The sequence below is a fragment of the Oculina patagonica genome, chromosome 6 (assembly GCF_052425735.1).
Source record: "Oculina patagonica isolate OP01 chromosome 6, crgOcupat, whole genome shotgun sequence".
Classification (NCBI taxonomy): Eukaryota; Metazoa; Cnidaria; class Anthozoa; order Scleractinia; family Oculinidae; genus Oculina; species Oculina patagonica.
The window spans coordinates 7,711,449-7,735,960 of record NC_135763.1 but is presented as its reverse complement, the minus strand read 5'-3'; the positions used below and the strand labels follow the sequence as shown (position 1 = coordinate 7,735,960).

At 39.5% G+C, this 24,512-nt stretch overlaps 1 protein-coding gene across 1 annotated transcript in view; it reads right to left on the bottom strand.

Annotated features, from left to right (window-relative positions):
- LOC144658450 (dynein axonemal heavy chain 5-like) overlaps positions 1-24,512 on the bottom strand; it is a 78,829-nt gene that overhangs the window by 6,570 nt on the left and 47,747 nt on the right. Inside the window, exons 63-89 of the mRNA XM_078518851.1 lie at positions 23,692-23,808; positions 22,788-22,922; positions 22,347-22,469; positions 21,426-21,821; positions 20,515-20,749; positions 18,050-18,198; positions 16,797-16,951; positions 16,429-16,582; positions 15,665-15,829; positions 14,946-15,134; positions 13,262-13,624; positions 12,671-12,961; positions 12,146-12,313; positions 11,374-11,639; positions 10,429-10,558; positions 9,538-9,681; positions 8,786-8,836; positions 7,838-7,993; positions 7,160-7,342; positions 6,188-6,431; positions 5,135-5,440; positions 4,331-4,452; positions 3,309-3,500; positions 2,767-2,902; positions 1,901-2,040; positions 1,007-1,171; positions 229-423 (exon numbers count right to left, since the gene is read on the bottom strand). Coding sequence (XP_078374977.1) covers positions 229-423; positions 1,007-1,171; positions 1,901-2,040; positions 2,767-2,902; positions 3,309-3,500; positions 4,331-4,452; positions 5,135-5,440; positions 6,188-6,431; positions 7,160-7,342; positions 7,838-7,993; positions 8,786-8,836; positions 9,538-9,681; positions 10,429-10,558; positions 11,374-11,639; positions 12,146-12,313; positions 12,671-12,961; positions 13,262-13,624; positions 14,946-15,134; positions 15,665-15,829; positions 16,429-16,582; positions 16,797-16,951; positions 18,050-18,198; positions 20,515-20,749; positions 21,426-21,821; positions 22,347-22,469; positions 22,788-22,922; positions 23,692-23,808 — 5,070 coding nt within the window. The remainder of the gene's footprint in view (positions 1-228; positions 424-1,006; positions 1,172-1,900; positions 2,041-2,766; positions 2,903-3,308; positions 3,501-4,330; positions 4,453-5,134; positions 5,441-6,187; positions 6,432-7,159; positions 7,343-7,837; positions 7,994-8,785; positions 8,837-9,537; positions 9,682-10,428; positions 10,559-11,373; positions 11,640-12,145; positions 12,314-12,670; positions 12,962-13,261; positions 13,625-14,945; positions 15,135-15,664; positions 15,830-16,428; positions 16,583-16,796; positions 16,952-18,049; positions 18,199-20,514; positions 20,750-21,425; positions 21,822-22,346; positions 22,470-22,787; positions 22,923-23,691; positions 23,809-24,512) is intronic.

Below are 24,512 nucleotides of genomic sequence, written 5' to 3'. Positions count from 1 at the left end.
TTATTTTTTCTTTTTTTTAAACTTATGATTAATGCCGTGGGAACGAGGTTGCGATCGGTTAATTTTTTGATGTAGGACGTCAATCGTCGTATAATAGAACCTTCTTCCAAATTTGGTCGGCGGTAGCCGGTAAGGTGGAAGTAGCCGGGGATTGAAAGCCAATCAGAAACGGAGAAGTATTTTGAATGAATAATAAAATCAATTAGCTAAGTACAGAACACAACTCACCGCCTTTGGATCGATGTCGTCAAGATGATTTTGAATAAACTGCACAGAAGCCGTCAAATCAGCGGAGTTGAATTCGTACGGGATATTCCATCCCAGCGGGCCAAACTTACGTCGCTCCTGAACAATTGTGTGCAGGAATGCTGTCGCGTAAAGCATTGGTTTCCACTGAGGCATGTTAGTCACATCGAGTTGATCCTACGAAAAAATGCATTGCTATGAATTAAAACTCTGTTTATGGCTGCCACAGACATCAAATTTTTAAAATTCCCTGACTTTTCCTTGATAAAAATAAAATTTCCCTCACCAAATATATACAAAATGTCAGATATAGTAGCGGCCTCTAGCCTCCACTTCCAAAAAAACATCGCTGAGAACACATTGACCTGAAATGTTTCTTCCAGCCATCAATTGTATCAAATCAGCGGTGTTACACCTTCAAGAATTTAACTTTCCCTGACCATTTCCCTCAAGCCGATAACGATCTCAATATTAACATTTTTGTTGGCCGAGGGGACCGCACAAGAAAACGCTTCCTGCATGAGGAAACTACATTTTGTCCCGCAGTGTTAAATGCTATTGGTTCTCCTACAAGGATGTGGCACTTAAAATAATATCGGATTTTTTGTTGTTGTTTAACATGAAGGGTGAAAAAAAGAGACATATTTTCCTCTTTCATCCCCAGTAAAAATTGTACATTTGATCAAGAATAACAATTGAATTCACGTAATTTTAACTTCCCTTCAGGTAACTGAAACTGAAAACATTCATTCTGTCAAACCTGTGTGATTCCAGCATACGTTCTCTTCAGGCCCGCCTTGATTCCCTGCGGGGGTTCGTTAGTAAACTTGATGGAGGACTGGAGAAGAGTGATTGGGAATTTAGGATGAACTTCAGTTGTTATCCACAGACGGAACTTTTCGTTGACATTCTCAGTTGTCGTGATCTGAAAAATAAAAAAAAATATAAACTACGTGATAAGCTTGAAACTTCTCCCTACAATATTACCAGGAAGCCGAGCTTAAAGGTCATGAGAATTAAGATGTGATCACAAGAAGAAATTGCCTTTATATAGAGCCAAACTCTTGAACTGATTGCATCTAGAATAATGTGGATTAACATGAAAAAAAAAATTGAGTGTTGACGAGTGTTTGCATGATTTAATCTGAATAACGGTCTGAAACCGGGAATTGCTACAATTGCTTATGTTTCCCAATTTGATTTTAAAAAACTTCACTTTTTTCGGTTTTAGTACAATGCTTATTTGTGCTCTACGTTACACCGACCAAAATTCCACACGTTTAAAGTTTTAGGTTAGAATTATTTCACACGCTAGTGCGCTTTCGTTTGTAAAGAAAAGAAAAAACGTATATAAAAATACAACGACGGCTTATGCTTAAAAAAAAATGACTACCGTGTAAAAGTGCCCCGACCGAAGTCTTCTGTTTTAATTCGCAAGCGTAATCTGCACCTAATTTCTCTCCACAATATCACTGCATTGTCAAACAGAAAGGTGACGAGAAACATCACAACAAACACCACATTATCTACTAGACGTTTCATTGATGCACTATAAAATTCTGAGAACGAACATTGAAAGAAATGTATAGAAATGTGAAAGGAGAATTAGTATTTCAAGTTTAGGATTGAAAAGACAAAACAATTCTAGTCATACCGTCTCTAACAACTCGTCCATGAAGTTAAGTCCCAAGTGACAGTTCTGTAGAAGTACCCAGCCTCCCTCGTTCATGAACTGCGCCAATAAACGTCGAGCATGCACCTCTTGTCCTTGACCCATGGAAATGGCCCGGCAGTCTGTGCGAGATACGAAACAATCACCATTATTAAAGAAAGTTTTCCCCTACATAATGCGTCATTTTAGTGAAATAATTGTTCAATAAAGCTTCTCAAACTGACTAGGAGGAAAAGCGCTGGAATATTCCATCCTTAGGTTACTTTTTTGGTAGAATGAGTTCATAAGCTGTTTATTTGAAAACAATACGCACGGCATACACGAATGACTGTGAGACCCTTCCGTATTAGGGTCACTTTGCTTCATCTTGGAGACAGTGAGCTCTTGTCTGCGTGGAGGCAACATGACCCGAGTGGTCAGAAAGCCTGTCTCATGCAATCGGGCTTATGTCCTAGACACTGCCATTAGCTAGAGTTATTCTTGATATTCCTGGGATCAACTCCTCTGCCACGAGCTGTAAAAAGGTAACTTGTTAACCTTTTACCTATAATGATTCTAAACTATGCTGTGTTTGCTCTAGTTGAAACATTTTGTTTCATAAACATGGCTCCAAAAAGATACGTGCTTTAAACACAGCATCCCCTGTACAACTAAGTCGCTTAACCACTTGTCTAAACAAAAGCTTGGCTAACGATTGGTTTGAGTTGGTTGAAAAGTTTGCAAATTGCTTTTTATAGTTTAGTTAGAGCTCAAGCAGATGTCATTTAGGGAACGCTGCCTTCATTAACTAAAGTTTTAAGGAATTAGACTACCACTAGAATATCCCTTACGAGGACAAGATCGTTTACCTAATCTTTGTTTCTTTGCCAAGGCCTCGATGGAAGCTGTAGGATCTGAACCCATTGATAAGAAACAAATCATTGGTGTTCTGATGTCACTCTCCTCCCACATGCTTTCCAAGTTAAGAATCACACCTTCGGCGTACTGTCAAAATAAAAGTACTAAATGTTACATTGAGGTGAACCCTATTCTGCCAGGATCAAACCTTGGGTCGCCCAGTACAGCTATCCTTCAAATGAAAACCATTCAACAAAACTTTCGAGTGCCATACGTTTCATTACAGTGTACTCTAAGTTTAAAATCTGCGGGTGAACCCTGCCCCTAGTGTGTGGCCATTCAAATGAAAGTTATTGAGTAGCAAATTCCATGTGGTTCTGTTAATAATGCTGTATAACGTAGTCCCTACCTTTTAGCATGACTGTGGATGAATTCAGTTATCGTTTAAATGAAATCTATTGGGCATGGTTTTGGTATGGTATGGTATGGTATGGTTTTGCTTGTATTGAGTATTTATAGGAAAGCACTAAATTGTACTACATCACTACATTACCTCTTTCCCGATAGAATCACTGATGTAACGCCGAGCCTGGTTGATAGTACGATCTGGGCACCAGGCCCTGATAAGCAGCAGCTTCCTGAAGGTGTCGAGAGAGCCCTGGTAGCCATCTGGTATTGGAGTATCCTCTGGCGCTTCAGAGTCAAACCATGTCTTCCAAGCTTTACCAGATTCCATATTTGCAACCTGTGGAAAACGCGTAAATTGTTACACAGTTTACTTCTTGCGATAAGCAATACAAAGACAAAATAAAAACTGTCAACATTTTTAATTTTAGGTCATTGTCCAATACTATTTCAAAATATCGAAAAATCGTTAAAAATCCCAAATGAAAGAAGGCTAAACGGTGGGCTACTTTCAAAATGCGGCCGAGGAAATGAACTTAGGACTACCAAGAACAACTTGTAAGAGGATGAGAAACCCGGAAACCAGTCAACCGCCTGAATACTTCTCCCTCTTCAATAGCAGTTAACAAAGTTATCGATGTTTGAGATCAACAACAAGAACAACAATTCGTAACTACACACATTGACTATGGCCCTTTACAGTGGCAGATCTAGAGGCACTAGAAAGGGAGCTCAGGGTGGGGTGGGAGGGGCGGGCGGGCAAGCGAAGATGAGGGCCTTTTCTTGGCTAGAATATGGGCGGGGGACGAAAATGGACCTTTCCTTGTCTACTCAAGGAAAAGAGAGTAGAGGCTGGGCGTCTTTCTCAGATCCGCTTTTTTTAACATATCAAAGATTTTCTCGTGAGACCAAACGCAGACAACAACAACTTCATCATCGCCATCATTAGCATTACCTTATTATAGGAATATAACGAAGCATTTTAGCAACGCGAACAAAATTTACGCGTTATAAAATTAACGCGAATTTAAGAAAAGTTCTGGTTAAATCCTTATAGTAAAAAAGTTAACATCAATAAAATTAACGCGAATTTTTGAAATTCGCGTTAATAATATGTATCGTTAATTTCCTATAATAAGGTATCACAAACAACAACAAACTCAACATCACCTGTCCCAGAAGCTGAGTGAATTGAGGCAGTTTGCTGAGCTCAACAAGATTCAACCAAGTCATGTCTAAGATCCACTTCTTTGGTTTGGGTTCCACGGCATTGAGATCAAGCGCGGCACCACCTGTCATACGGGATAAACAAGTATTCAGTCAGTAACCCGTTAAACAGGACACGGGGATGAGTTTGTTGCATGGCTTATACCGAGGGACGTTTGACTGAATGGAAACTTGCAACGCACGTATAGCTGTCGCTGTTGTTTAGAGTAAAAGAAAAAACAAAAAGAAAACAAGACAAACCAAAAGTATATCAGTTTTAAACACACTGTTTCGCTGCGTCGGCGTGTAAAAAAAAAATAAAGTAAAAATAAAATCTTAAAAAAGGATAATTAACCACCTTAGCAAATTTCGAAAGTTTACTTTTCGAGACTTCGAACATTGACTGAGCAAAAAAAAAATGGGTTTGGGATCTGGGAAAAGTGGGTTTGGTAATCGTTTTACTTGGTGAAGTCAACAATCCGTTAATGGTACAGAGCCTCAAAGGTGTAGATTTGTTATCATAATCATAATTTGCTATCATAATTAATTTGGTGTCTGGAAAGAGTCGCTTTGGTAATCGTTGACTCGGTGAAGTCAACGATCCGTTAATGGTTAAGTGCCTTAAAGCTAAGTTTATTATCACAATCATGATATATTATCATAATTAAACATACAGGGACAATATTCAGAGCGGAGGTTACGTATCCCTTCCGAAATCCGCAGGAACGCACCAACGAACGAACAAAGTACATCACATTTTTTCCATACCTTTGATAAGAACTTTAAATTCGTCATGGCGAATCTTTTTCTCTTGCAAATCAATCTTCAAAGTCAGCAACAAAGTGAAGAGAAACTTGTGTTCTTCGTACAAACCACGCGTCGTGTACCTAAACACTTCAAACGTCAAGTAATCGATGATGTTCTGGATTCGTTTGGCGGGAATCGGAGACTTCTGGGAACGTGCCATTGAGATGTCAAACAAACCCAGGAACTGCCTGAGAGAGGTCTGGTACATAACGTTCACGTATGACATCTCGACAATCAGGAAATACAGGATACTGCCTCGTGTGGCCACTGGGAGGAGAGGGAGAGAAGAAATTTGTCAGTGATCATGTTACAGCACTACAGTAAGGTAAAAAAGCTTGTTTAAGTTCTGTGTATCAAAGACGACAGTTTATCAATACCAGTGCCAATCTTGTACCTCGCTCCTTACTGCGCAAGCTTAACGCAACGAGCGACGTCCGAAAGTTCCGTTGCAAGACTGATTTTTATTGGTTAAAAATATGACCAGAAGTTTAACACCAAAGAGTTCGACTGAGCCATGCATGTGTAATTCAACCGGAAGTTCACGAGATCTTTCCAGAGTCGCTCGCTTCCCGATCGCTGGTCAAGGGGAACGAAGACTCTGGGTATGAGATTGTGCCGGCGCTAAACTTCAACAGTTGTAGCAAAAAGCGACCAGAAGCACTTCTACAATTTCCGTCTTAGATGTAGGTAGCCCATTGCACCTTATTCCCCCAGTCTTTTGTCATGTTTCCCCCACGGATAACAATAGGCCATTTTCGAGTTACCCTTTACCTCTGTTTCAAAACGAGTCTACGTGCGAAACCATTCATATGAAAATGAGTTTCACATACAGCTCCTTTTTCATGCAAATCAAACTCATTTTCATTTGAATGGTTTCGCACGTAGACTCATTTTGAAACAGAGACAAAGGGTAACTCGGAAATGGTCTATTTATACTCCTGGGCGAAGAGGGGCAACTATGGCTACAGAAGTAGTGTAACAAACGAAAGAATGAACTCTTAGCTAACCACTGACCTGGTCTGTACTCTTCCCGAGCGGTGTTGATCTTCAATTCAGTCTCTGCGGCAACCAACAGTTTTTCACTGACTTCCTCTGAAGTAGATTTAGTTGTACTAAGAACCTGAATAAGCGACTCATCTTCCACGAGAGAGCCCTGGGTACTAGTCAGTCGATACAGCAGATTGTCTTCCAGGTCCTGCATTTTGCGTTTGTTCGCGGTCACTTCTTCCATCAGTTTCGTGCGCTCGGCCTCTAGTTCCTAAACGAACAACCAAGTTAAAACAAAGAAAATCAAAACCATGACGGTGCTTTGGATATGTGATCTTTATTAACACAGATTTTTACGAATTTATTTCTCCGTAGTTTTAGTCTCAATACAGAAGAAATATTTAACACTCGAGAGAGTGTTTCATCAGTTTCCAAACACCTCGAAGTTCGTCAAAAAAATACTTCGCTGCGCGTCGATTTTCCAACTCTCTTCTGAGTGTTTGAAAATGTGATGAAAAACTCTTTCTCGTGTTGGAAAAGACAATGTTTCATTACATTTCTAAACACCGAGAAGAGAGTTGAAAATACGACGGTAAGTGAACTATCTTTTTGGAGCTTAACAACAACAATGTTCAGCAACAACAACCACAACAACACCAAAAACCACAGCAACAAATGTGTCTTCAAATGTATCTACCGAAATAAATATTCTCGATCGAAACTTAATAATAATAAGATTTAGGAGCATCCAGCAGGGTCTCGACGCTCGAAGGTAAGGAGTACTCGGAGAAATAAAATAATATTAATACAACCATAATAATACTCTATTTATTGAGCGCTATTTATATTTCTATCCGATAGCGGTTAACCCTTTATAAATCCAAAAACAACGACAAAGGAAACAGTTAGCTCCCAGTCTACACTAACTACAATATCGAAAAAATTTATACAAAGATCAGCTATCGAAACCAATGTTACAGTTCTGAACGTTTCATTTACCTGTTTCTCAGTTAAGATTACTCTTCCAAGCAGCTGATCTTCCAGGCCACTCATGGTGACCGTGAAGTCGATAATGGCGGTCTTGGCACTAACTTCAGGAGTGTACGACGGGTTACCAAGCTTGGTGGTGACGTACAGACGGAAACCGTCCATGACGTCAACTTCCTTGTCGCCTACTTTGACCTGACGACAAAAGAAAAAGTGCAGTCATTATTGTAGGTAATCGAATTGTGAGGCTTTTTGTGGCGTCAATATAAGATGAGAAATAAGACACTATTAAATAACGACAAGAAAAAAAACTGACCTACAAAAATCGTTGGCGACACTTTAATTTAGCTAATTTAGCGATTTTTCAAAAAATCGCTAAAAATTAAGCGACTTATGTTCCAAAGTTTATGAAAACTCGCTAAATCAAAGGGCCGCTTAATACAGATTTTTCAAAATCGTTAAATTTTGGCGACACAGTGTGTCATGTAATAAGGTATTATAATAAGGCCTTCTATAGTTTGGTGCACCCAAGCAGAAGATCACAATGGGCTAAGAGGCTATTTTTGTAATTCTTGCCACATTTTAAAAGAAAGAGCTTAAAATAAGTTATAAAAACGAAAACTAAAGGACTATGCCAAATTACGAACGTTATGTTAATCAACATTAGTATCATGAAACGCGCATGCTCACCTTAAACGTCTTTCCAGATTTGATGAAGTTTTTCTCCAGTACATTGTCAAGCGCAGGATCAAGCTCTTCACCAACATCTTCAATGATCAGCGGTCTTCCTAACGAGAGCGAATCTTCTAAATGGGTTCGGAAGTACTTGTGGTTGAGAGCTGTGACCTGGAATTAAAAATTCACAAAACATCTCACTAAATTGCCAAATTCTCTGTTTTAAAAGGGATGGTACCTGCCACATTTCACACCGATCCGGGCAATTTTATTACGCCCACTTCAAGATGGCCGTCAGCAGTAACCGGTTAGCCTACTATGAGGGTCTCAATGGGGTGGGGGCTTTTACGGTTAACGGTTAATTTATTTCCATTACGGTTAACAGAAGTTAAAAGTTATTTATCATTGTTTTTAATAGTAAAAAATCAATTTCCATTATTGAAAAACGTATTTTAGGTCTTTGGACCATTTTTGGGACGATGAAGTGAACTAGTTTGGGTTATTGATAATCACTGACTGATTTTTACGGTTAACACATTTTACGGCTAACGGTTAAAATTTTCCATTTTTTACGCCTAACGGCTAATTTTTTGGCCGTTTTACGGCTAACGGTTAATCCCATTGAGACCCTCTACTATTTCCTTCGGTTATGCACTTCGTTAAGAGTAACACGTTATCTAGTTAAATTTACGAAATCACCACGGCGCACTTTAAATTTAACATTATCCTTTTCCCACTTTGATAAAATTAAAACAAAAAGTGTCTTAAGTGGGCGTAAAAAAGTTGCCCCATCCGATGCGAAATGCAAATGTGTACTTTTGCAATCACGTCAAGTTGTGGAGTCAAGTGTCCTGCAAACGAAACATGCTTCAAAATGTCAAGAAGTCAAGATTTAGCAGTAAATGTGCAGCAATCCGTAACGGCAATTAATATTTCAAAACATAAATAATTTGTGAAACCCACCTGCAGTTCGTTCGGTCCTTCTTTCTTTCTAATCCACGCTTTTCCTTGGCCCTGAGTAATATTAAGCAATTGAGTAAATAACGCCATTTTAAATTGAAATTTTGCTTTTGAAAACGCAACTGTAGCACGGCGCGACAAGAGTAAAGCCATTACCTTAAAGATCAAGTCAATTCTGGCGGAAAAGCTAAGCACTTTCAACAATAAACGATTTGTTTCTTTCTATAGCAAACAACACTAAAGCTCAAACAGAACAAATTTTGTAGAGCATTATCATAAACAACGAATGAAAAGTGGAAATGAACATAACAAGACTGAACCGAATTTCTGTGGCGAACCTAATTTGGAGTTATCAGGTTTTTACAAATACTCACTATGAAACTAAACGTTTGCAAAGAAATTACTTCTATGGATCTAAATGACAAAACCATAGCTTCATTGCAACCAAATTTTTCTCCTAGGCGTTATAAAAAATTACAGGCAAACGAGATAAACTTTGAAAACAGTTCAGCCCAACAATATTTCAAAAACCCAAATCGCAATCCGTTTCAGTCTTCGTCACTTTTGGCCATTCGTACCTTCTTTTGTATTTACCGTGTTATTGGAATGTTCCTTCACTGTTTTAAGAGGTTATTTTTAAATTTCACCGAATTTTATGGTCCTTTACCATGCCTAAATTTGGCTAAAACCCGTGACGCATTCCCTTTATTTCAGATGTTGCAGTTCACCTTAAGAACTGGTAGACAATATCTCACCTGAGGGTCAATAAGAAGAGGATACCGTGCAGCCTTGGTGACGATTATACCATTCTGAACTGACAGCTCATCGCTAGGTAATCCCTGAAGGGCCCACTCGCCAATCGTAGCAGCATCTGTAAGCATGTTCACTAGATTCAAATCCTGCAAAGACACAAAGAATATTGTAACACTAGTTTAGGTCTATCATTACTTATGCAGATACAGTTAACACCCACATATAAGAACAAGCGGATTAAGAACATCAGGCTGAAAGTTAGCCAATAGAGCACAATATATATAATTATAAGAATCAATACAGCCTGATAAAAAAATATATATATATATATGTTCTTATATAAAAGAAGCAGGATGCCAGAATAAGAAAGTAACTCAAATTAAAGTACTATGGTGTGCATACTTATATTAGTAATAGTATTCATTTCTTTGAAACTAATTTTTAAGAGTAAGTAATAAAACATTGTATCTTATTTTAATCTCTTGTAATGTATAATGTGTAGTATTTCTGAAACGAATTTTAAGAACACTTTAAGAACATTTTCAGGCCGATTTTTTACTAAGCACCCGGTAAATAAGAACTTGATCAGCCTGAATCCAAAATCATAGGTTCTTATATGCGGGTGTTTACTGTATTCTAAACCGACAATTATACGAATCAAAGGCAAATAAAGAAATGCAACTACGCAACAAGAACAATAACGTCGATTATAGTCGTGAAAAATCATTAAAGTTCTTGTTTTGAGTTTGGGCGTTTTTCGTTGGAAATAATCTTGCGATGGAGCATTACTAATCAAGGCACTCGACTATTGTTAGATTGCAGAAAAATATTAACTAGATAAGTTGTGGATACCCGTTAACTCTTGTTCTGTTTTCGTTTTCCTAAAGCATTACCTCTGAGAAAGGAATCTTCATTTTTCTCATTTCTTTCTTCCAGTTGTCAAGCAACAGAGTTCTGAACGCCTGGTTAAACGGACCAGAATAAGACAAGAACCCAGTCGCCAGTAACACGTCACCTACTAGCCTAAAAAAAAAAAAAAAAAAAAAAAAAAAAACGGGTAAAGCAATCCTGCGATTAGAATAGAATACAACCTTAACAATAAGGAATAAACAGTTAATACGTAACCGTATTCGCTTTGTCAAGAGCATTGGACAAATGAAAATTCTGAGTCCCCGATGGGTGTCAAATTCACGACCTTCCACCACACCCTATCCACTGAACACGGCGAGCGAGAATATGCAATAGACCCTTCCACAGTTTTTCTAAACTTTTGGCACAGACCAGTTAGCGAAAATTCTTTTTTTTTTTTTCACACTGCTGAAAAGGACGCCTTACAATTAGTAAACTTGCCAAGTTTGAGATTGATATGTCAGAAACAAGTGAAGATATAGCTCTGCAAAGTCAAGAAATTTTACAGACGTTTGTACGGTGGGGGGGGGGGGGGGGGGGGGGGGCAAAATCCCCTCAACATACAAATGTTTGTAAAATATTTGGCGTCTTTACGGAGCTACATCTTCTTAAGTTTTTAGAATATCACTCTAAAACTTGCCAAGTCTAATGAATCAAACGCGCTCTTTCTAGCGGTGTTGATGGATTTACGCAAGCTATGCTATGTCCAAAGTTGAAAAAAAAAAAACATGGGTCTATTGATTTTCAAGATATGTTTTGAACGATTAACTTTCGTTTTCGGTTACTAAATGACAATGTACGAAGTTGACGATTCTGAATGTTAAAGGAACGCTAGATAAAGTTGCTGACAGTGACAGCATCACTGTTACTAAGCAACCCAAGAAAAGACATGCCCTACCCAAAGAAAACAGCTCAAACAGGAACCACACCTTTGAATCTGTTGATCAAACTTCTTGCTCTGTTCAGTCCATCTTGTTTTCTCGCCTCCCAATCCATCGATCAGTGCGGTGGCGTTGGCCATCTTCCGCCTACACGCCTCGGCGTCATCAACAAGCGTTTGTTTGTCGCGCATAGCCTGATCGTATTTAGCTTGTACCGCGTCAAGTTCACGCTGTTTCTCGTCCAACTGCGCCTGAGCGTCATTCAGCTCACTTGTCGCTTTCTGTAAGCGAGCTTCTTGGATGATCAGATTGGCCTAGAATTACGAAATACACATATATATTTGAAATATATTCACAACATTATATGTGAAGTGTTCGCTTACAAGAACACTGAAGTTTTGTTCAATACAGTGCGATGCTCATAACAGACATAATAGTTTGCATACTTAGGTAGTTATTATAATGTCCTTGCACGTCTACGGGGAAACCACCACATAACATAATGTTCCAAAGCACCTTTCTTGTTTTCCAAAGTATTCATTTTCAGATAGGGGAGAGAAAGCGCAGGGGGGGGGGGGGGGGGTGGAAAATTATGCCAAGATATTTTGTCTTTCAAAAACTGACTGGATACTGGAGTTATGGGTCGATAAAAAGTGAGTTGCAAAAAGTATAGCCTGCGAATCGACGTCCAAAGATAATTCAGTAGAGAAAACACCAAATTCTGAAAATGTGGGGGGAGGGGTGAGTGGGGTTTGGGTGAGTATTGTCAAACGTTAACGGCATGCTCAAGATCAGTCCAGAACGAAGGTATTCACGTCACCTTAAGAGGAAGAACTTCTTTGTTGATTCCGTAGAAGAAGGCCATCGCTCTAGTCCAAGACGCGAGCCCTGCTACGTCACCACAAACTTTCTTGGCATTTTCCATGGTGTAGTCTTCCATCTCGAGATACGGCATCAGCAGCTCGACAGTCTCTTCGTTGATGGAATCCTAGGTGGAAAAAACTTTGTTAACTTTGCTAGGTGGAAACAACTTTGTTAGCATGCATAATCTTTTGTTGCGTTTTGTTTTTGTTTATTTGTTTGTTTGTTTGAAATGTACTTGGCAACCTCAAGCGGCCTTCACACGACAAGCTCATGGCCAACTCGTGTTGGCAAACTCAAATTGGTGTGTGAACGACGCCATTACGGCAAACTAGTTGGCTAACTGTAATTTGTCTCTATTCCAGCCAACAGTTGCCAACTTGTCTGCCAACTGTTGTTGTGTCGTTCACATACACTAACATTAGTTTGCCAACTTAAGTATGTTGTGTGAAGGCCGTTTTAAAAGAAGTCGTCTAAGTTTTACCTTTGCGAATGTAAGCAAATTGTTTAAGAAGCCTCCACCGCTCATCAATTTGAGAGATTCACCCCAGGACGGCTTACAACAAGGCTTTTCAGGATCTGCAGTCACGGGGTCAATTTTCCGGTTAAACAGCAGTAGCACGCAGTCCATAATGCGCATGATCAGATGAGGCGGCTTGGCCAGTTTTCTAACAGTGGCGATGTGCGCTGGCTTGATGGTCTGCAGAGCGGCCTCAGCCTCCTCTAGAGCTGGCTTGGCAGCTTCAAGCTTTTCCTCTGCAACTGCTTTATCTTCCTATTTAAAAAGAAGCACAGTGATGAAAAGAGAACAAAGATTAAATTAATGAGCAAAATGAAGAACGTATTTTAAAACTGACAACAAGAGTTACGCGCGACCTAGAGGGACAGAAGTAACGCGCTGCCTTGCGTGACATTTATAGCGTAAAATGGCGTGACTTGGCGTGCGTGACAGAATGCTCTAAACATATACATAGCGTGGTTGAGTGCGTAAGTAGGCCTAAAAAGAATGACATCGCGTGACAGAATGTGCTTAAAATGGCGTGACGAGTGTGACAGAAAACAATCATATACTCACCGCAATCTCATCAACAATAGCCTGTGCCTTGTCCTTGACCTTTTGAACCTGTGACTTGACCTTCTCTGCAGCCTGGGCACTGACAGTCACCTCCTGCAGTACCACGTCTGCTTTCTTTGAGGCTACAGCCAGTTCCTTCTCCTTGACAACGAGCTCTTCAGAAAGTTTCGCCACTGACTCGCTCGCTTCCACTAGCTTGGCGAGACCGGTGTTCATGCGCTTAGCCAGGAGACCAATCGCCTCGTGTTGCATTCTGTAGATTCCTTTGTATCCACTGATGAAAGAAAGATATGACTTGGGGGTCACGTGAGTCTGGCGGCGAAAGCGCTCAAAGTACTGGACGCAAGTCTCTGCAACGTTGTCCTTGAATAAAGAAAGAATAAAAACATCAGTTATAAGGATATCATACGATATCAGTTATATAGGATATCATACGATGTAAGGTAATCTGCGTGGGGTAATACATTGCCCAAATATTTCCAACTTATCCCAGTTTCTGTAGCATTTAGTGACTGGAAATATTTCTACTCCTCCCTGGGTGGGAGATGATAGTCCATCGCAGGATTATCCCCTAACATTAAATTCACTAGTACCCATTTATATACCTGTGGAGAGAGGCACTATGAAAGTAAAGCGTGTTGCCTAAGAACACAACGTTATGTCCCTAGCCACAGCTCGAACCCAGACTGCTTGCTCTATATCCAGCGCGCAAATCATAAGGCCACCGCGTCTCCCGCTCGTATAAAAACCATATTAAGACGGATTCCGCTGAAAGTTCGAGCAATGAGTGCGAAAATTAAGTACCAAAAATCTACTCATTGCACGGCAACATTTTGTATACTATTTAAAAGATCTCATCGAAATTCATTTGTCTTAGTGACCCCGCAATTAAATTCTAAAGCATTCTCGAGAAAATTAAAGTCAAACCTCGAAAAAATGTATTAAACGCGCGCCATTTTGTTTTGAACTGGCGCAAGACGTCCGTTTTAACTGAAAAAAAGACAACTTCAAATCCATTTTTCTCTCGCGGGGTCAGCTTGAGTGCTAAATTTTTTGCAGGTTTTTGTTAGCTGTACTAAAACTGTTGCCATGCTAAGAGGTCTTTTTGGTAACTTTATATTTGCCTGTATTGCTCGAAAATTGTGCGGAAACCATCTTAATGTTTAAAAATGGGATTTGATTTTTAGAAAAGTAGTCAAAAATCTACTGGAAGCTCGTAGCAAGTGAGGAAATTGATTACGAAATGGACAAGCTTGAAAATGCAAGACTCAAGTTTTTAAGTTCTAATCCTGTATCTTTAAAAAGTTTCTAAAATTGCTTTCCAATATTTAGTTCCGGGTCATAAACGTTTAAGACGGAAACCATCAGGAAAATGAGTAATATTAATTTCAGTTGGACAAAAATCGAGTACCAGAATAATTTTTAAAATCCTATTGCGTTATGTTTCGCTACCCTTTTTAAAAGCTAAACATGTAAGTAATTATCCGTGATAACACCAACAACAATTTCTTATCAGAACCTGAGAAAAAGAATTTCAAAGTTCACAAGAACCGTGTGAACTATAAGTAAAATCTCACGAGTAGTAGTCCTGGCGGATTCCGTCTTAATTCCATTAATTAGGCGAACGTTTACAACTGCTTCTGTTACAGTTTTCGGCAGTTGATCTCTCGCAACCACAGCTTACCTGTATAATACCCATGGTATTGACAACAGCCACTTTGGTTTCTTGAGAACAAACAATTTCAAATGAGGACAGAAAGTGCGAGGCGACCGCGATCAATGCATCTTTAGGCCAGCGGCTGAACCAATCCATTGTGCAACCACTGAACAGTCCGGGAAATTTCAGAGAACGATTGCGGAACTTTTCTCCCACCTAGAAAACAATCAATCAATTAAATTATCAAGCAAGCAAGCAACTGACCAATCAAGCAAGCAATCAAGCAATAAATTAATCAATTAAGCAAGCAGTCAATAAATAAGTCATTCAATCAATAAATCAGTCAATCAGTCAGTCAATCCAACAGTCACGCAATCAATCAATCGATCAGTCAGTCAGTCAATCCAAAAGTCACTCAATCAATCAATCAATCAATCGAACAATCAATCAATCAGTCAGTCAGTCAATCGATCAATCTAACTAATTGATTGATCGATCAAACAATCAGTCAGCCAGTCAGACGGACCGACAGTTAGACAGACTGTATAAATGATAAAAATGAAATACTACGCTGTAGTCAAAAAAACTATTCCCGACGTTTCGGCAATGCTGCCTTCTTTAGGGGAACAAAACATCAGACAAAACAGTCAGACAGACTGCCTTACAAACCAAACTTACAGGCAAAGGTCTACCAGTCTCTAAGTGTAATGCAAAAAAAGGGAAAATAAAGGAAATGGAATCCTTACTGGTGAAAAGCATAGCACGACATGCAGGTTGTTCTTGACGCGGGTGATGAAGTAGTCATAAAGATTCTCATTGGTTGGCGGTCTCTTTGGATACTCAGCCTTCATGACACTTATCAGATCCTGTGTGATCTCATCAATCTCGTCTCGGGCAAACAGATTGGACACCTTAAGTTGATAATATAAAGCATGTTACGAAACGTCATCAACTCGGGTCATAATTCCATTTATGTTACAATTTCACTAACGCTATTTAATAGAACAGTTCTATCAAATAGTTATTATTATCTTTCTTACTTTACAGCGGTTTTCGATTCTTTGAAAGCAAAAAATAGTGATTGTGCAAGAACTATTAGCAGTGTATACTAGGCAATTTTTTTCTTTCGAGTTTGTTCTGACAGTAGTTTTGCGATGCTTTTCCTCATGTAAAAGTGAACTAGTCACAGGACGTTCTCGTTGAAAGAGTTCCACGAACTAGAATGGAGTTCTCTCTTTCGCAACGCTTACGGCAAGGCTGGAAATCGAGCCTAACGGCAAGGCTGCAACAATTTTTTTACACATCGCCTAGGGGTGTTGGCCTGCATTGCAGCTGAACGTGTCACAAAATCTCGGTATTTGACAATACCGGGGTTTCGTTCGTCTGCGACGCAGGCTAAGGGGTGTTACACTAAGTATAACTCGTCCAACTTATCTCGCGGCAGCTAAACAGAGATGTTACATAGGCTAGTGTAACAATGAAATGTTATAGTCTGAAAAACTCGCCACACCTCTCCTGAAGCTATCACATTGTTCATGTACTCCAAGAACCCTTCATCTTTGATCTCGTTGTCTGTAAATATAAACGTGATTCCTTTTCCTTGATGTCCAGCAGTCCTGTACAGTACTTTGAGATCTTCCATCAAGTTAGACACGTTGTAGGACCTGGAAAGCAAATAAGTTATAAGTTATGGCGTCGTAGTGTTTCGTTTTGTGAATAAAACAAATTTAAAAAAGTCTTTGTACTCCACATAACCATTGAAGTACAAAATAAAACTTCAACCAAACCTCACTGAAAATGCCTAGTTACAATTCTCGTGATGTAAGCAGTCTTGTTTTGAAAACATGATAACTTATCTCAGTATCTCTTTTATTTTACCTTGTCAAAGTGATCTGGAAAATATTATATCCAGCAATGAATGAAGCCAGTCGCGTCAAGCTTTGTTTGCCTGAGCCTCCCACGCCCACTAACAAAGCGTTACCTCGAGGAGTGCGGATTATGCGAGAAATCTTGACAAGATGTACCATGGCATCCTAGAAAGATAAACATTGGGGATGTAAAACGTGTGTAATGCATGGTGAAAGAGAAAATTAAAACTGCTATCATAACTCAGAAATCTACTGCCCTGGTAGGCGAAAGCAAAAGTTAGAGCCACCTTTTACCGAATAATAAACATTACCGTACCCAAATTCGCAAGTAGCCAATCAGAAGCGCGATCTACTGTCCTGATATCCTACGATATCAAGTCACTGACCTGATATGCCACCATATCACGGTCACTTTAAATTAAAGTAGTGTTTCCGTACGATGAATTGAAAAGAGGTTTTACCAATAAAACAGAAACGAGTATTTTTAATTAACTGGTGCTTACCGGTCGTAAAATGAGAAAAACTTTCCCGCCAAAACTAAACTTGAGCGCGCTCGCCAATTGCGCGATGTTTGCCGACGAGTACTGAAACATTCACACTGAAACAATGGAGTCGGAGTTTCTAAATTTTTCGCTAAATTTGGATTTTGAAAATTTAGGGAATGAAACTCCAAACAAACGAGTAAAAAAATGTGAGAAGAGGACTTGATAAAAGTGTTGAAGACCAAAAAAGTATCAATACAAGCAGGTCAACACATTTTGCACTACGTGTCTGGCAAGCATGGCTTCAACAGAGCGAATAATATCACCGGAGTTTTGGCTGAATTTGGGTACGGTAAATACCTAATAGTACCTTTTTGGTACGCTTCGGCGGCATATCAGGCTCGTTTGGTCTCGCCATGGGTATTTTGGCTCGACTGCGTCTCGCCAAAATACGAACCATGGCTCGACCAAACTCGCCTGATATGCCGCCGAAGCGTACCAAAAAGGTACGATTAGGTATAAGTATCACGTAAAAGAACTGCTCAACATATATCACACATATCAACGCACGCATATCTTCTGCTTTTGAAAGGCGCAAGTAGAAGTTACAGCCGTCTATCAGAGCACAATTAACAGTATCACATGAACGTACTGCTCAATAGCTTTCATTTAAATGGTCACACACAAGGGTTTCATCTACAGACCTAAAAGTTAGAGCCATCTTTATGTTAAAATCGAGGCTCGAAACGTGCAAGACACGAAATAATGATAAGATCTGTACCTTAAAAAACACAAGGTCCATGTGACCTCCGCGGACCATTTCATTGTAGCTTAACATGAAGGTTCCCAGCCGCTCCTTGAGACCATCTAGTGACACGATAGGTTCATAGACCTTTGGTGCCTCGAGGTCTGCATCCTCGGGCTCATCACCTGCAGCCAGTCAAACAGGTTTAGTGATGCTCCTTAAGCTAGTTTACACCAACGTGAAGTACCGTACAATTTTGATTATGACCCACCCCCTTCAATTCTCAGAGGCACAAAACCTTGGAAAGCCGAAATTTAACAAACAAAACAAAACCAGACAAGAAACCCACTCAATGCAGTGACTTTAGTGGGGTTTTTCTGTCTGTAGGCCCGTTAGTTTTTTAAAAAAATTCACGGACGAGTACTATCCATCTGTTTTTTTCCGCGGACGCAAAATTTGATTAAGTGCCACTCCTGGCCGGTAACACGAAATAAAGAAAGAAAACTCGTCAAGTTTCGCCAACAGACGAAAAGCGAGAACATCAGATAGTCTTTGATGATGCAGTGCTTAAGCACGATAGCTTACTGAGGGTAAAAAGGGCACAATATTAGACAATAGCATACAAAACAAGAGATTAAAGAAGAATTTAGAAAGTTGAGAAGAACTGAAAAGATGGCTGAGAGGACCCAATAAACCCTCACGGCCAGGAGTCAGGTAACAAACGTCTCAGCTGGTGTATGGTGCCGTGTGCACAATTAAAGACTGAGAGAGATACCATTATGAGCAAAATTGATGGCAGCACAAGAGGCTAACGATTCTAACGCTTGAAAGCTTATTGAGGTATTGAAAAGGGAGGATTGGGCAGGAAAAAATTCTTGTTGGGAGGGATGAATCAAAGTTAAGATATTCTGATCTTAGAAAGGACTTGTGTGAACCTTTAAGAAAGAGATAATATAGTAAACAGGATTGAGAGTAGCTTCTAATAATTCTACGAGTAGGAGTAAATTTTTCTGGTTTTTGAGAGGAGATATTCTTAGAGTAGGAAAGAAGGAACATTAAAAGAAACAAGATATTGTAACGTAGTTTTTCCTGGTTTTTGAGAGGAGACAATCTTAGAGAAGGATAGAGTGAACATTTAAAAACACAAAATGTTGGAACGTGAATTTTTATGGTTTTTGAGAGGAGATATTCTTAGAATAGGAAAGAGTGAACATTTGAAAACACAAGATGTTGAAAGGTGAATTTTTCTGGTTTTTGACAGGAGACAATCTTAGAGAAGGATAGTGAGCATTTAAAAACACAAGATGTTGGAACGTTAATTTTTCTGGTTTTTAAGAGGACATATTCTTAGAGTAGATTTGTCAGAACATTTAAAGACACAAGATGGTGAAACCAGTTCAGTTCCTGTGCTGTGTCAGAAACAGACAAGAATTAGTAGAAATAGAATAGTAAGACCAGGGCAGGTACATTTACCTGGGCCCCTTGGCCCGGCAGTAGAACCTTTCACGGGTCCTTTCTGCTTTCCAGCTTTGCCATCCTTCTTGCCTTTGTTATCTTTGCTTTCCTCTCCAACGATTACTGGAGAGAAAATGTGAACGAAAAGAACAAGAAGAGATGCCAATGACACAAAGAAAAGTTAACAACTGCAAACAACAGTTTAAGGTCTTGGTAAATAACATAAGATTTAAGGAAGGAAGTGGTGAAGAATTGTAGGGACTAAGTGTAGGTTAGAGGGCAAGGCTCAATATCGAGCTTGGCACGAAACTAAATAGAGTAATGATAGAAAAAAAGCGTTGTAGGGTACTGAAATTGAAAACACTTTGTTGAAAGAGCAGCATAGAGTGTCGAGCTTGTGAGAAGTCTCTAAAGAAATTGTGGTGCTAATAAAAGCGGACAAGTGAACAAATCAATGAACCTGTTTACAACTGACTTTGTGATCGTTACTTGCTGCTTTGGGTTGAATATTCTAGTTGACAAAATGCTACAAATGCAAATAGTAACACAAAAAAGCCTGTACAAAAGGCAACCAGTTTCTTCTTTACGGATATTAAGCGGCTTTTAAATCATTCAATCATGTTCTTATGTTACACACACACGTCACAGTCTATGTATGTTTTAGAATAAAAGGACCATGTACTTACAATTATTTTAACAACGCTACCCTTACAAAATAATGAGGGCTTTACTCTAGCGATACTCTAAGTAAACAAACACGTCTCTCTGCGCGCTCAATCTAGAGAAACGTCAGAAATTTAAGTAAAAATTCTATACTGATGACGAAGTTGAACAAAGATCTGCGTGGTGACTCGGAACGGATTTAATTTTGGCGTGAAAATTTAAAATCGGGTAATACAGGTTTAGAGTCTCTGACTGGTTTTTACTTTAGGGCGAAAATTCAAAATCGGGTGATACAGGTTTTGAGTAATCTGAGTCTACTCTTAGGACTATCACAGCTATTGTTTTTTTGTTTTGCTTTTTCACAGCTAATACATCTGACATACCAGTTGGTTCTGGGGCATCTCTCAAGAAATCCACAAAGTAGGGTTCCGCATCCATTAAGCTGGCTGTGTCCGCATCAAAATCTTCCTCGATAAGCTGTCTTAGCGTCTTCTCGAACCAATCCTTGTCTTGCTGGTTCGTGAAGCGATCGGCAATAACTCGATTGCACTCGTGTTTCCAGAGATTCAGGAGTATGGCGGGAGTTGTGGCCACTTCAGACGTCACAGTCAACATGCCCTGGTGATAGATTTCAAAGAAATCTTACCTGAAATTTTTTTTCTCGCTCACTTAAAAAACTTCAACTCTTTATAAGAACGTCACTTATGTCAAATGAACGTCACTTATGGTAAATGTAATACACAAGGGTGTTTGCAAAGTACGTGCCTCTCAAACAAAGAACTGATGCTCAGAACGAAACCACGAAAGCTAAAAAGAAAACGATTTTTGAATCCAACACTTCTTGTTGTTGTTTTTTCTTTTGTTTTGCTTTGTTTTTGGTTTCTTTTAATTATTTTGTTTTGTTTTTGTGGGGGTTGTTTTCAACAACGAGACGTAAAGAGTACAACTGGAGTTTTAGTCGAGTTAACAGATAATTTTTCCAAGATCACTTTAGTGATCTGTCTACTTCAATTTTGATCTTTTTAATGTCTCGGTAATTTGTTCGCCGCTAAACTCGTGCAGTGTGATTTTACCAATCAAAACACAGAGCGTGTTCAGCGAAACATGCTTCAAATCAATCGTGTGCCTTACGCAACTTTCCCAGACATGCCATCGGTGGCACGTTTAAGCTTAGAGATCTGATTGGTAATTTGCTACGCTATTCATGTGTATTGTGATTGACAATGTGTCTAGCTTGCAAAACTAAATGCCAGCTCTTGTAAAGCGCAAATTCACATAGCGTTCTGTTTCATACCTGCCAGATTCTGCTAAGATCCCTCAAATTGAAAATGTAGTGAAACTTGGCTGGTGTCGGCAACATCTTAACCTTTGTCTTCTGCCACAACTTCCTGGTGCTCGAAACCAAAGGGTTTACCATTTTCTGCACCTCATCAGAAAAACCGCGCTCGGTGTTAAAGTAGCCGCAACCGACGGAGCTGAAGATTTTGTCGATGGAAGCATTTGCAGGAAGCGTGCAGTTTAAGATGGTGAACTGACGTTTGAGTCGACTTGGTATGTCGTTGCGACCTCCACCGGGTTGGATCATGGCTGCAACAAATTGAATGTCCACAATGTTGGTGAAGTCTCCCGGTTTGTCAAGACTGTAGAATCCTTTCATTTCCATGACTTGTCTCACAATTTCGTTCGTGATCTGACAAAAAGTAAAAACTTTATCGTTACGAGTATTTCTGGGCGCAATTACACAATATTAGGTAACTTGTATGACAATTTCGTTCGTGATCTGACATAAATGCTACCTTACAAATGTTTCTGGGGCAGATAGGCAGGATAAAAATGGTCAAGTCTGCGTTCGGGCCCGATGGCCTATCAGGCTGGAGCTTATACCGGTATCTGTAGCATGAAGCGACTTGGAGTTTTTCTTCTCCCCCTTGGATGGGATGCTAGTCCATCACAGGGTTACCCCATGCAGTTAATTCGCCAGTACCCATTTATACACCTGGGTGGAAAGAGGCACTATGAGAGTAAAATGTCTTGCCCACGAACACAACGCTGTGCCCCCGGCCAGGGCTCGAACCAGGACCACTCAATCCAGAGTCCAGCGCCACCGCGCCTTCACAATTAGGTAGGTAGAATAGATCGAGATAGTCTAGACCAGTGTGGTAAAAAAAATGTGGCATGACATTTAATGAAGACTATATTTGCGTAAGGTTCTAACCTGATCTCCCCACTCATTAATAATTGGCATGTTGATGTCATCGATGAACACAGTCATTTTCTTGCCTGCAGGTGGACCGTATGTTGTTCCCATTCTCTTGTCTACATAACTCTCAACAGTACGCTATTTCATATAGAAAATAATAAAAAAAATAACAATAGGCAACAAAACATATTCTAGTGTGGGTCCTGTGCTGCAGAAAAAGTAGGGTGTGGGTCCTCTGCTGCACAAAAACGCATAGGCGCAGATCGAAAGCAAGCACAATGCTGAGAGCAGGTCAATTCCGTTTGTCATAGAGACTAGGAGTACTGCGATACGTTTGCGTGCTATTTTTACGAGGGTTGAGTTAGCAACGCTAAACTACATTCACTTAAACCAAGTCCAACATTAGTACGTTGGCATGCGCTTTGCATAAATACAGGCTACAAAGAGTTGACGTACCTGGAACATGTTGGGAGTGGTTGCAGAGGAGAAGTTTACCGACTTGAAGAGCTGTTGTTCTGGGTCATATTTATTACAGTAACCCTTCATCATGACTGTCTTAGCCGAGCCCTGTTCACCAATCAACAACACAGCCTGCGAACGAAGAGACAATTGATAAAAATTAACCCTGATAATGGATTAAAAACAAAACAAAGCAATTGAGAATGCACGAAGTTCCTGGTGTTGTGGTCTGGTCTTTACCTGATGTACTGTCTAGGTTGGGGTGGGAATGCTTGGAGACATAAGCTGATTAAGCTGCTCTAGAAATCCGACGGTAAACATAGTTTTCAGTATTCAGAGAGGAAATTTCACTTTGTAAAGAAAACCTGCAAACTGAACTTTACAGAAGGTTCAGCAGCGGTTCTATCTACCCATCACAAACGCGGTACACATGTCTTTGAGCATTATTTTATTTGATATGTAATTGTTGTGGTGTAAGCAACACAACTTGCCAATTTTTTCTTCTTTAACAAGGTTTTTTATACAGAAACCAATAGGCAAGCTTTAATTTTAACAATAACTGTCAACCAGAGACTGACGTATAAACGAGCAAAGAAAAATCTATCAAGATAAACTTGTATACCCTTACACAATAGAAAATCTTGAATTTGCTAAGGTAATTTGGCCTATAGTATAATTTAAAAATCATTTATAGGCAAGATCAAAATAACCAGTAATAAAAGTCTGATCAAAAGAAAAGAAAAAATAGCAAATTTCGTTTTCGAACACAGTTTTTCCGCCATAAAATTTAATGGTACTTAGTCTAATATTATTCTTCAAAATGCGCAGATGCGAAAGCAACAGGGAGAAGTCAATTAATGGAAAAAAAAAAAACTAACAAGCAAACAAACAAAGCAGCTACCTTGCTCTGTTTGGCCAAAGCGTGGATGAGATAATCAGTTCTTGTGTTGTCAACATTGGGAACCAAAATGGATGCATACTCTGGAATGGTTGTCTTGGGATATTCGTACACTGGAACCTAAAATCGAAGAAATTCATTAACATCACACCTCAGAGAAAAAGCCTACGGAACTGAAAGGCACCATTAAAGTTATTAGTATCTAAAGAAATTGTTGTGCGACGCTCGTGGGTAAGTGAGACAGTTAGTTGATTATAAACTGGAAGTTGATAAAGGTATATAAATCGCCGTAACTAAGGCCTGGTTCACACTAGCGACATAACGACATAACGACATAGACATAACGACATAAAGAAAAGTTCAGATCTTTCCTTATGTCGTTATACTTATGTCATTATGTTCCAGCTATGTCGCTATGTTATGTTGCTCACACTGGTGACATAAAACATCAACTTAGGTGATTTTTGCATTTGCGTGACCTTGCCGTTATGTCGGTATGTCACTAGTGTGAACCAGGCTTAACTTAACCAATTTGACGCAGGGCTAACATCGAAACGTCAGCTTTTCGAATTTGCTGTGGCGGTTTATTTACCTTTAGAGCAGTTTTCACTTCAGTAATTTACGTTTGCTTTGGTTTTGCATTACTACACTTAGTGACTGGTTTAAAAATCTCGCGCCACTTTCTCAGCCAATCGGAAATAAAACCAAAACCAATCATGACTCACTCACGCACGTTCTCCCGCTCTTCGTGTCTGCGACATGTATTTGCTTCGAGTTTTGATTGGCTCACTGGATTTTCTGTGTATTTTTTGATTGGCAAGAGT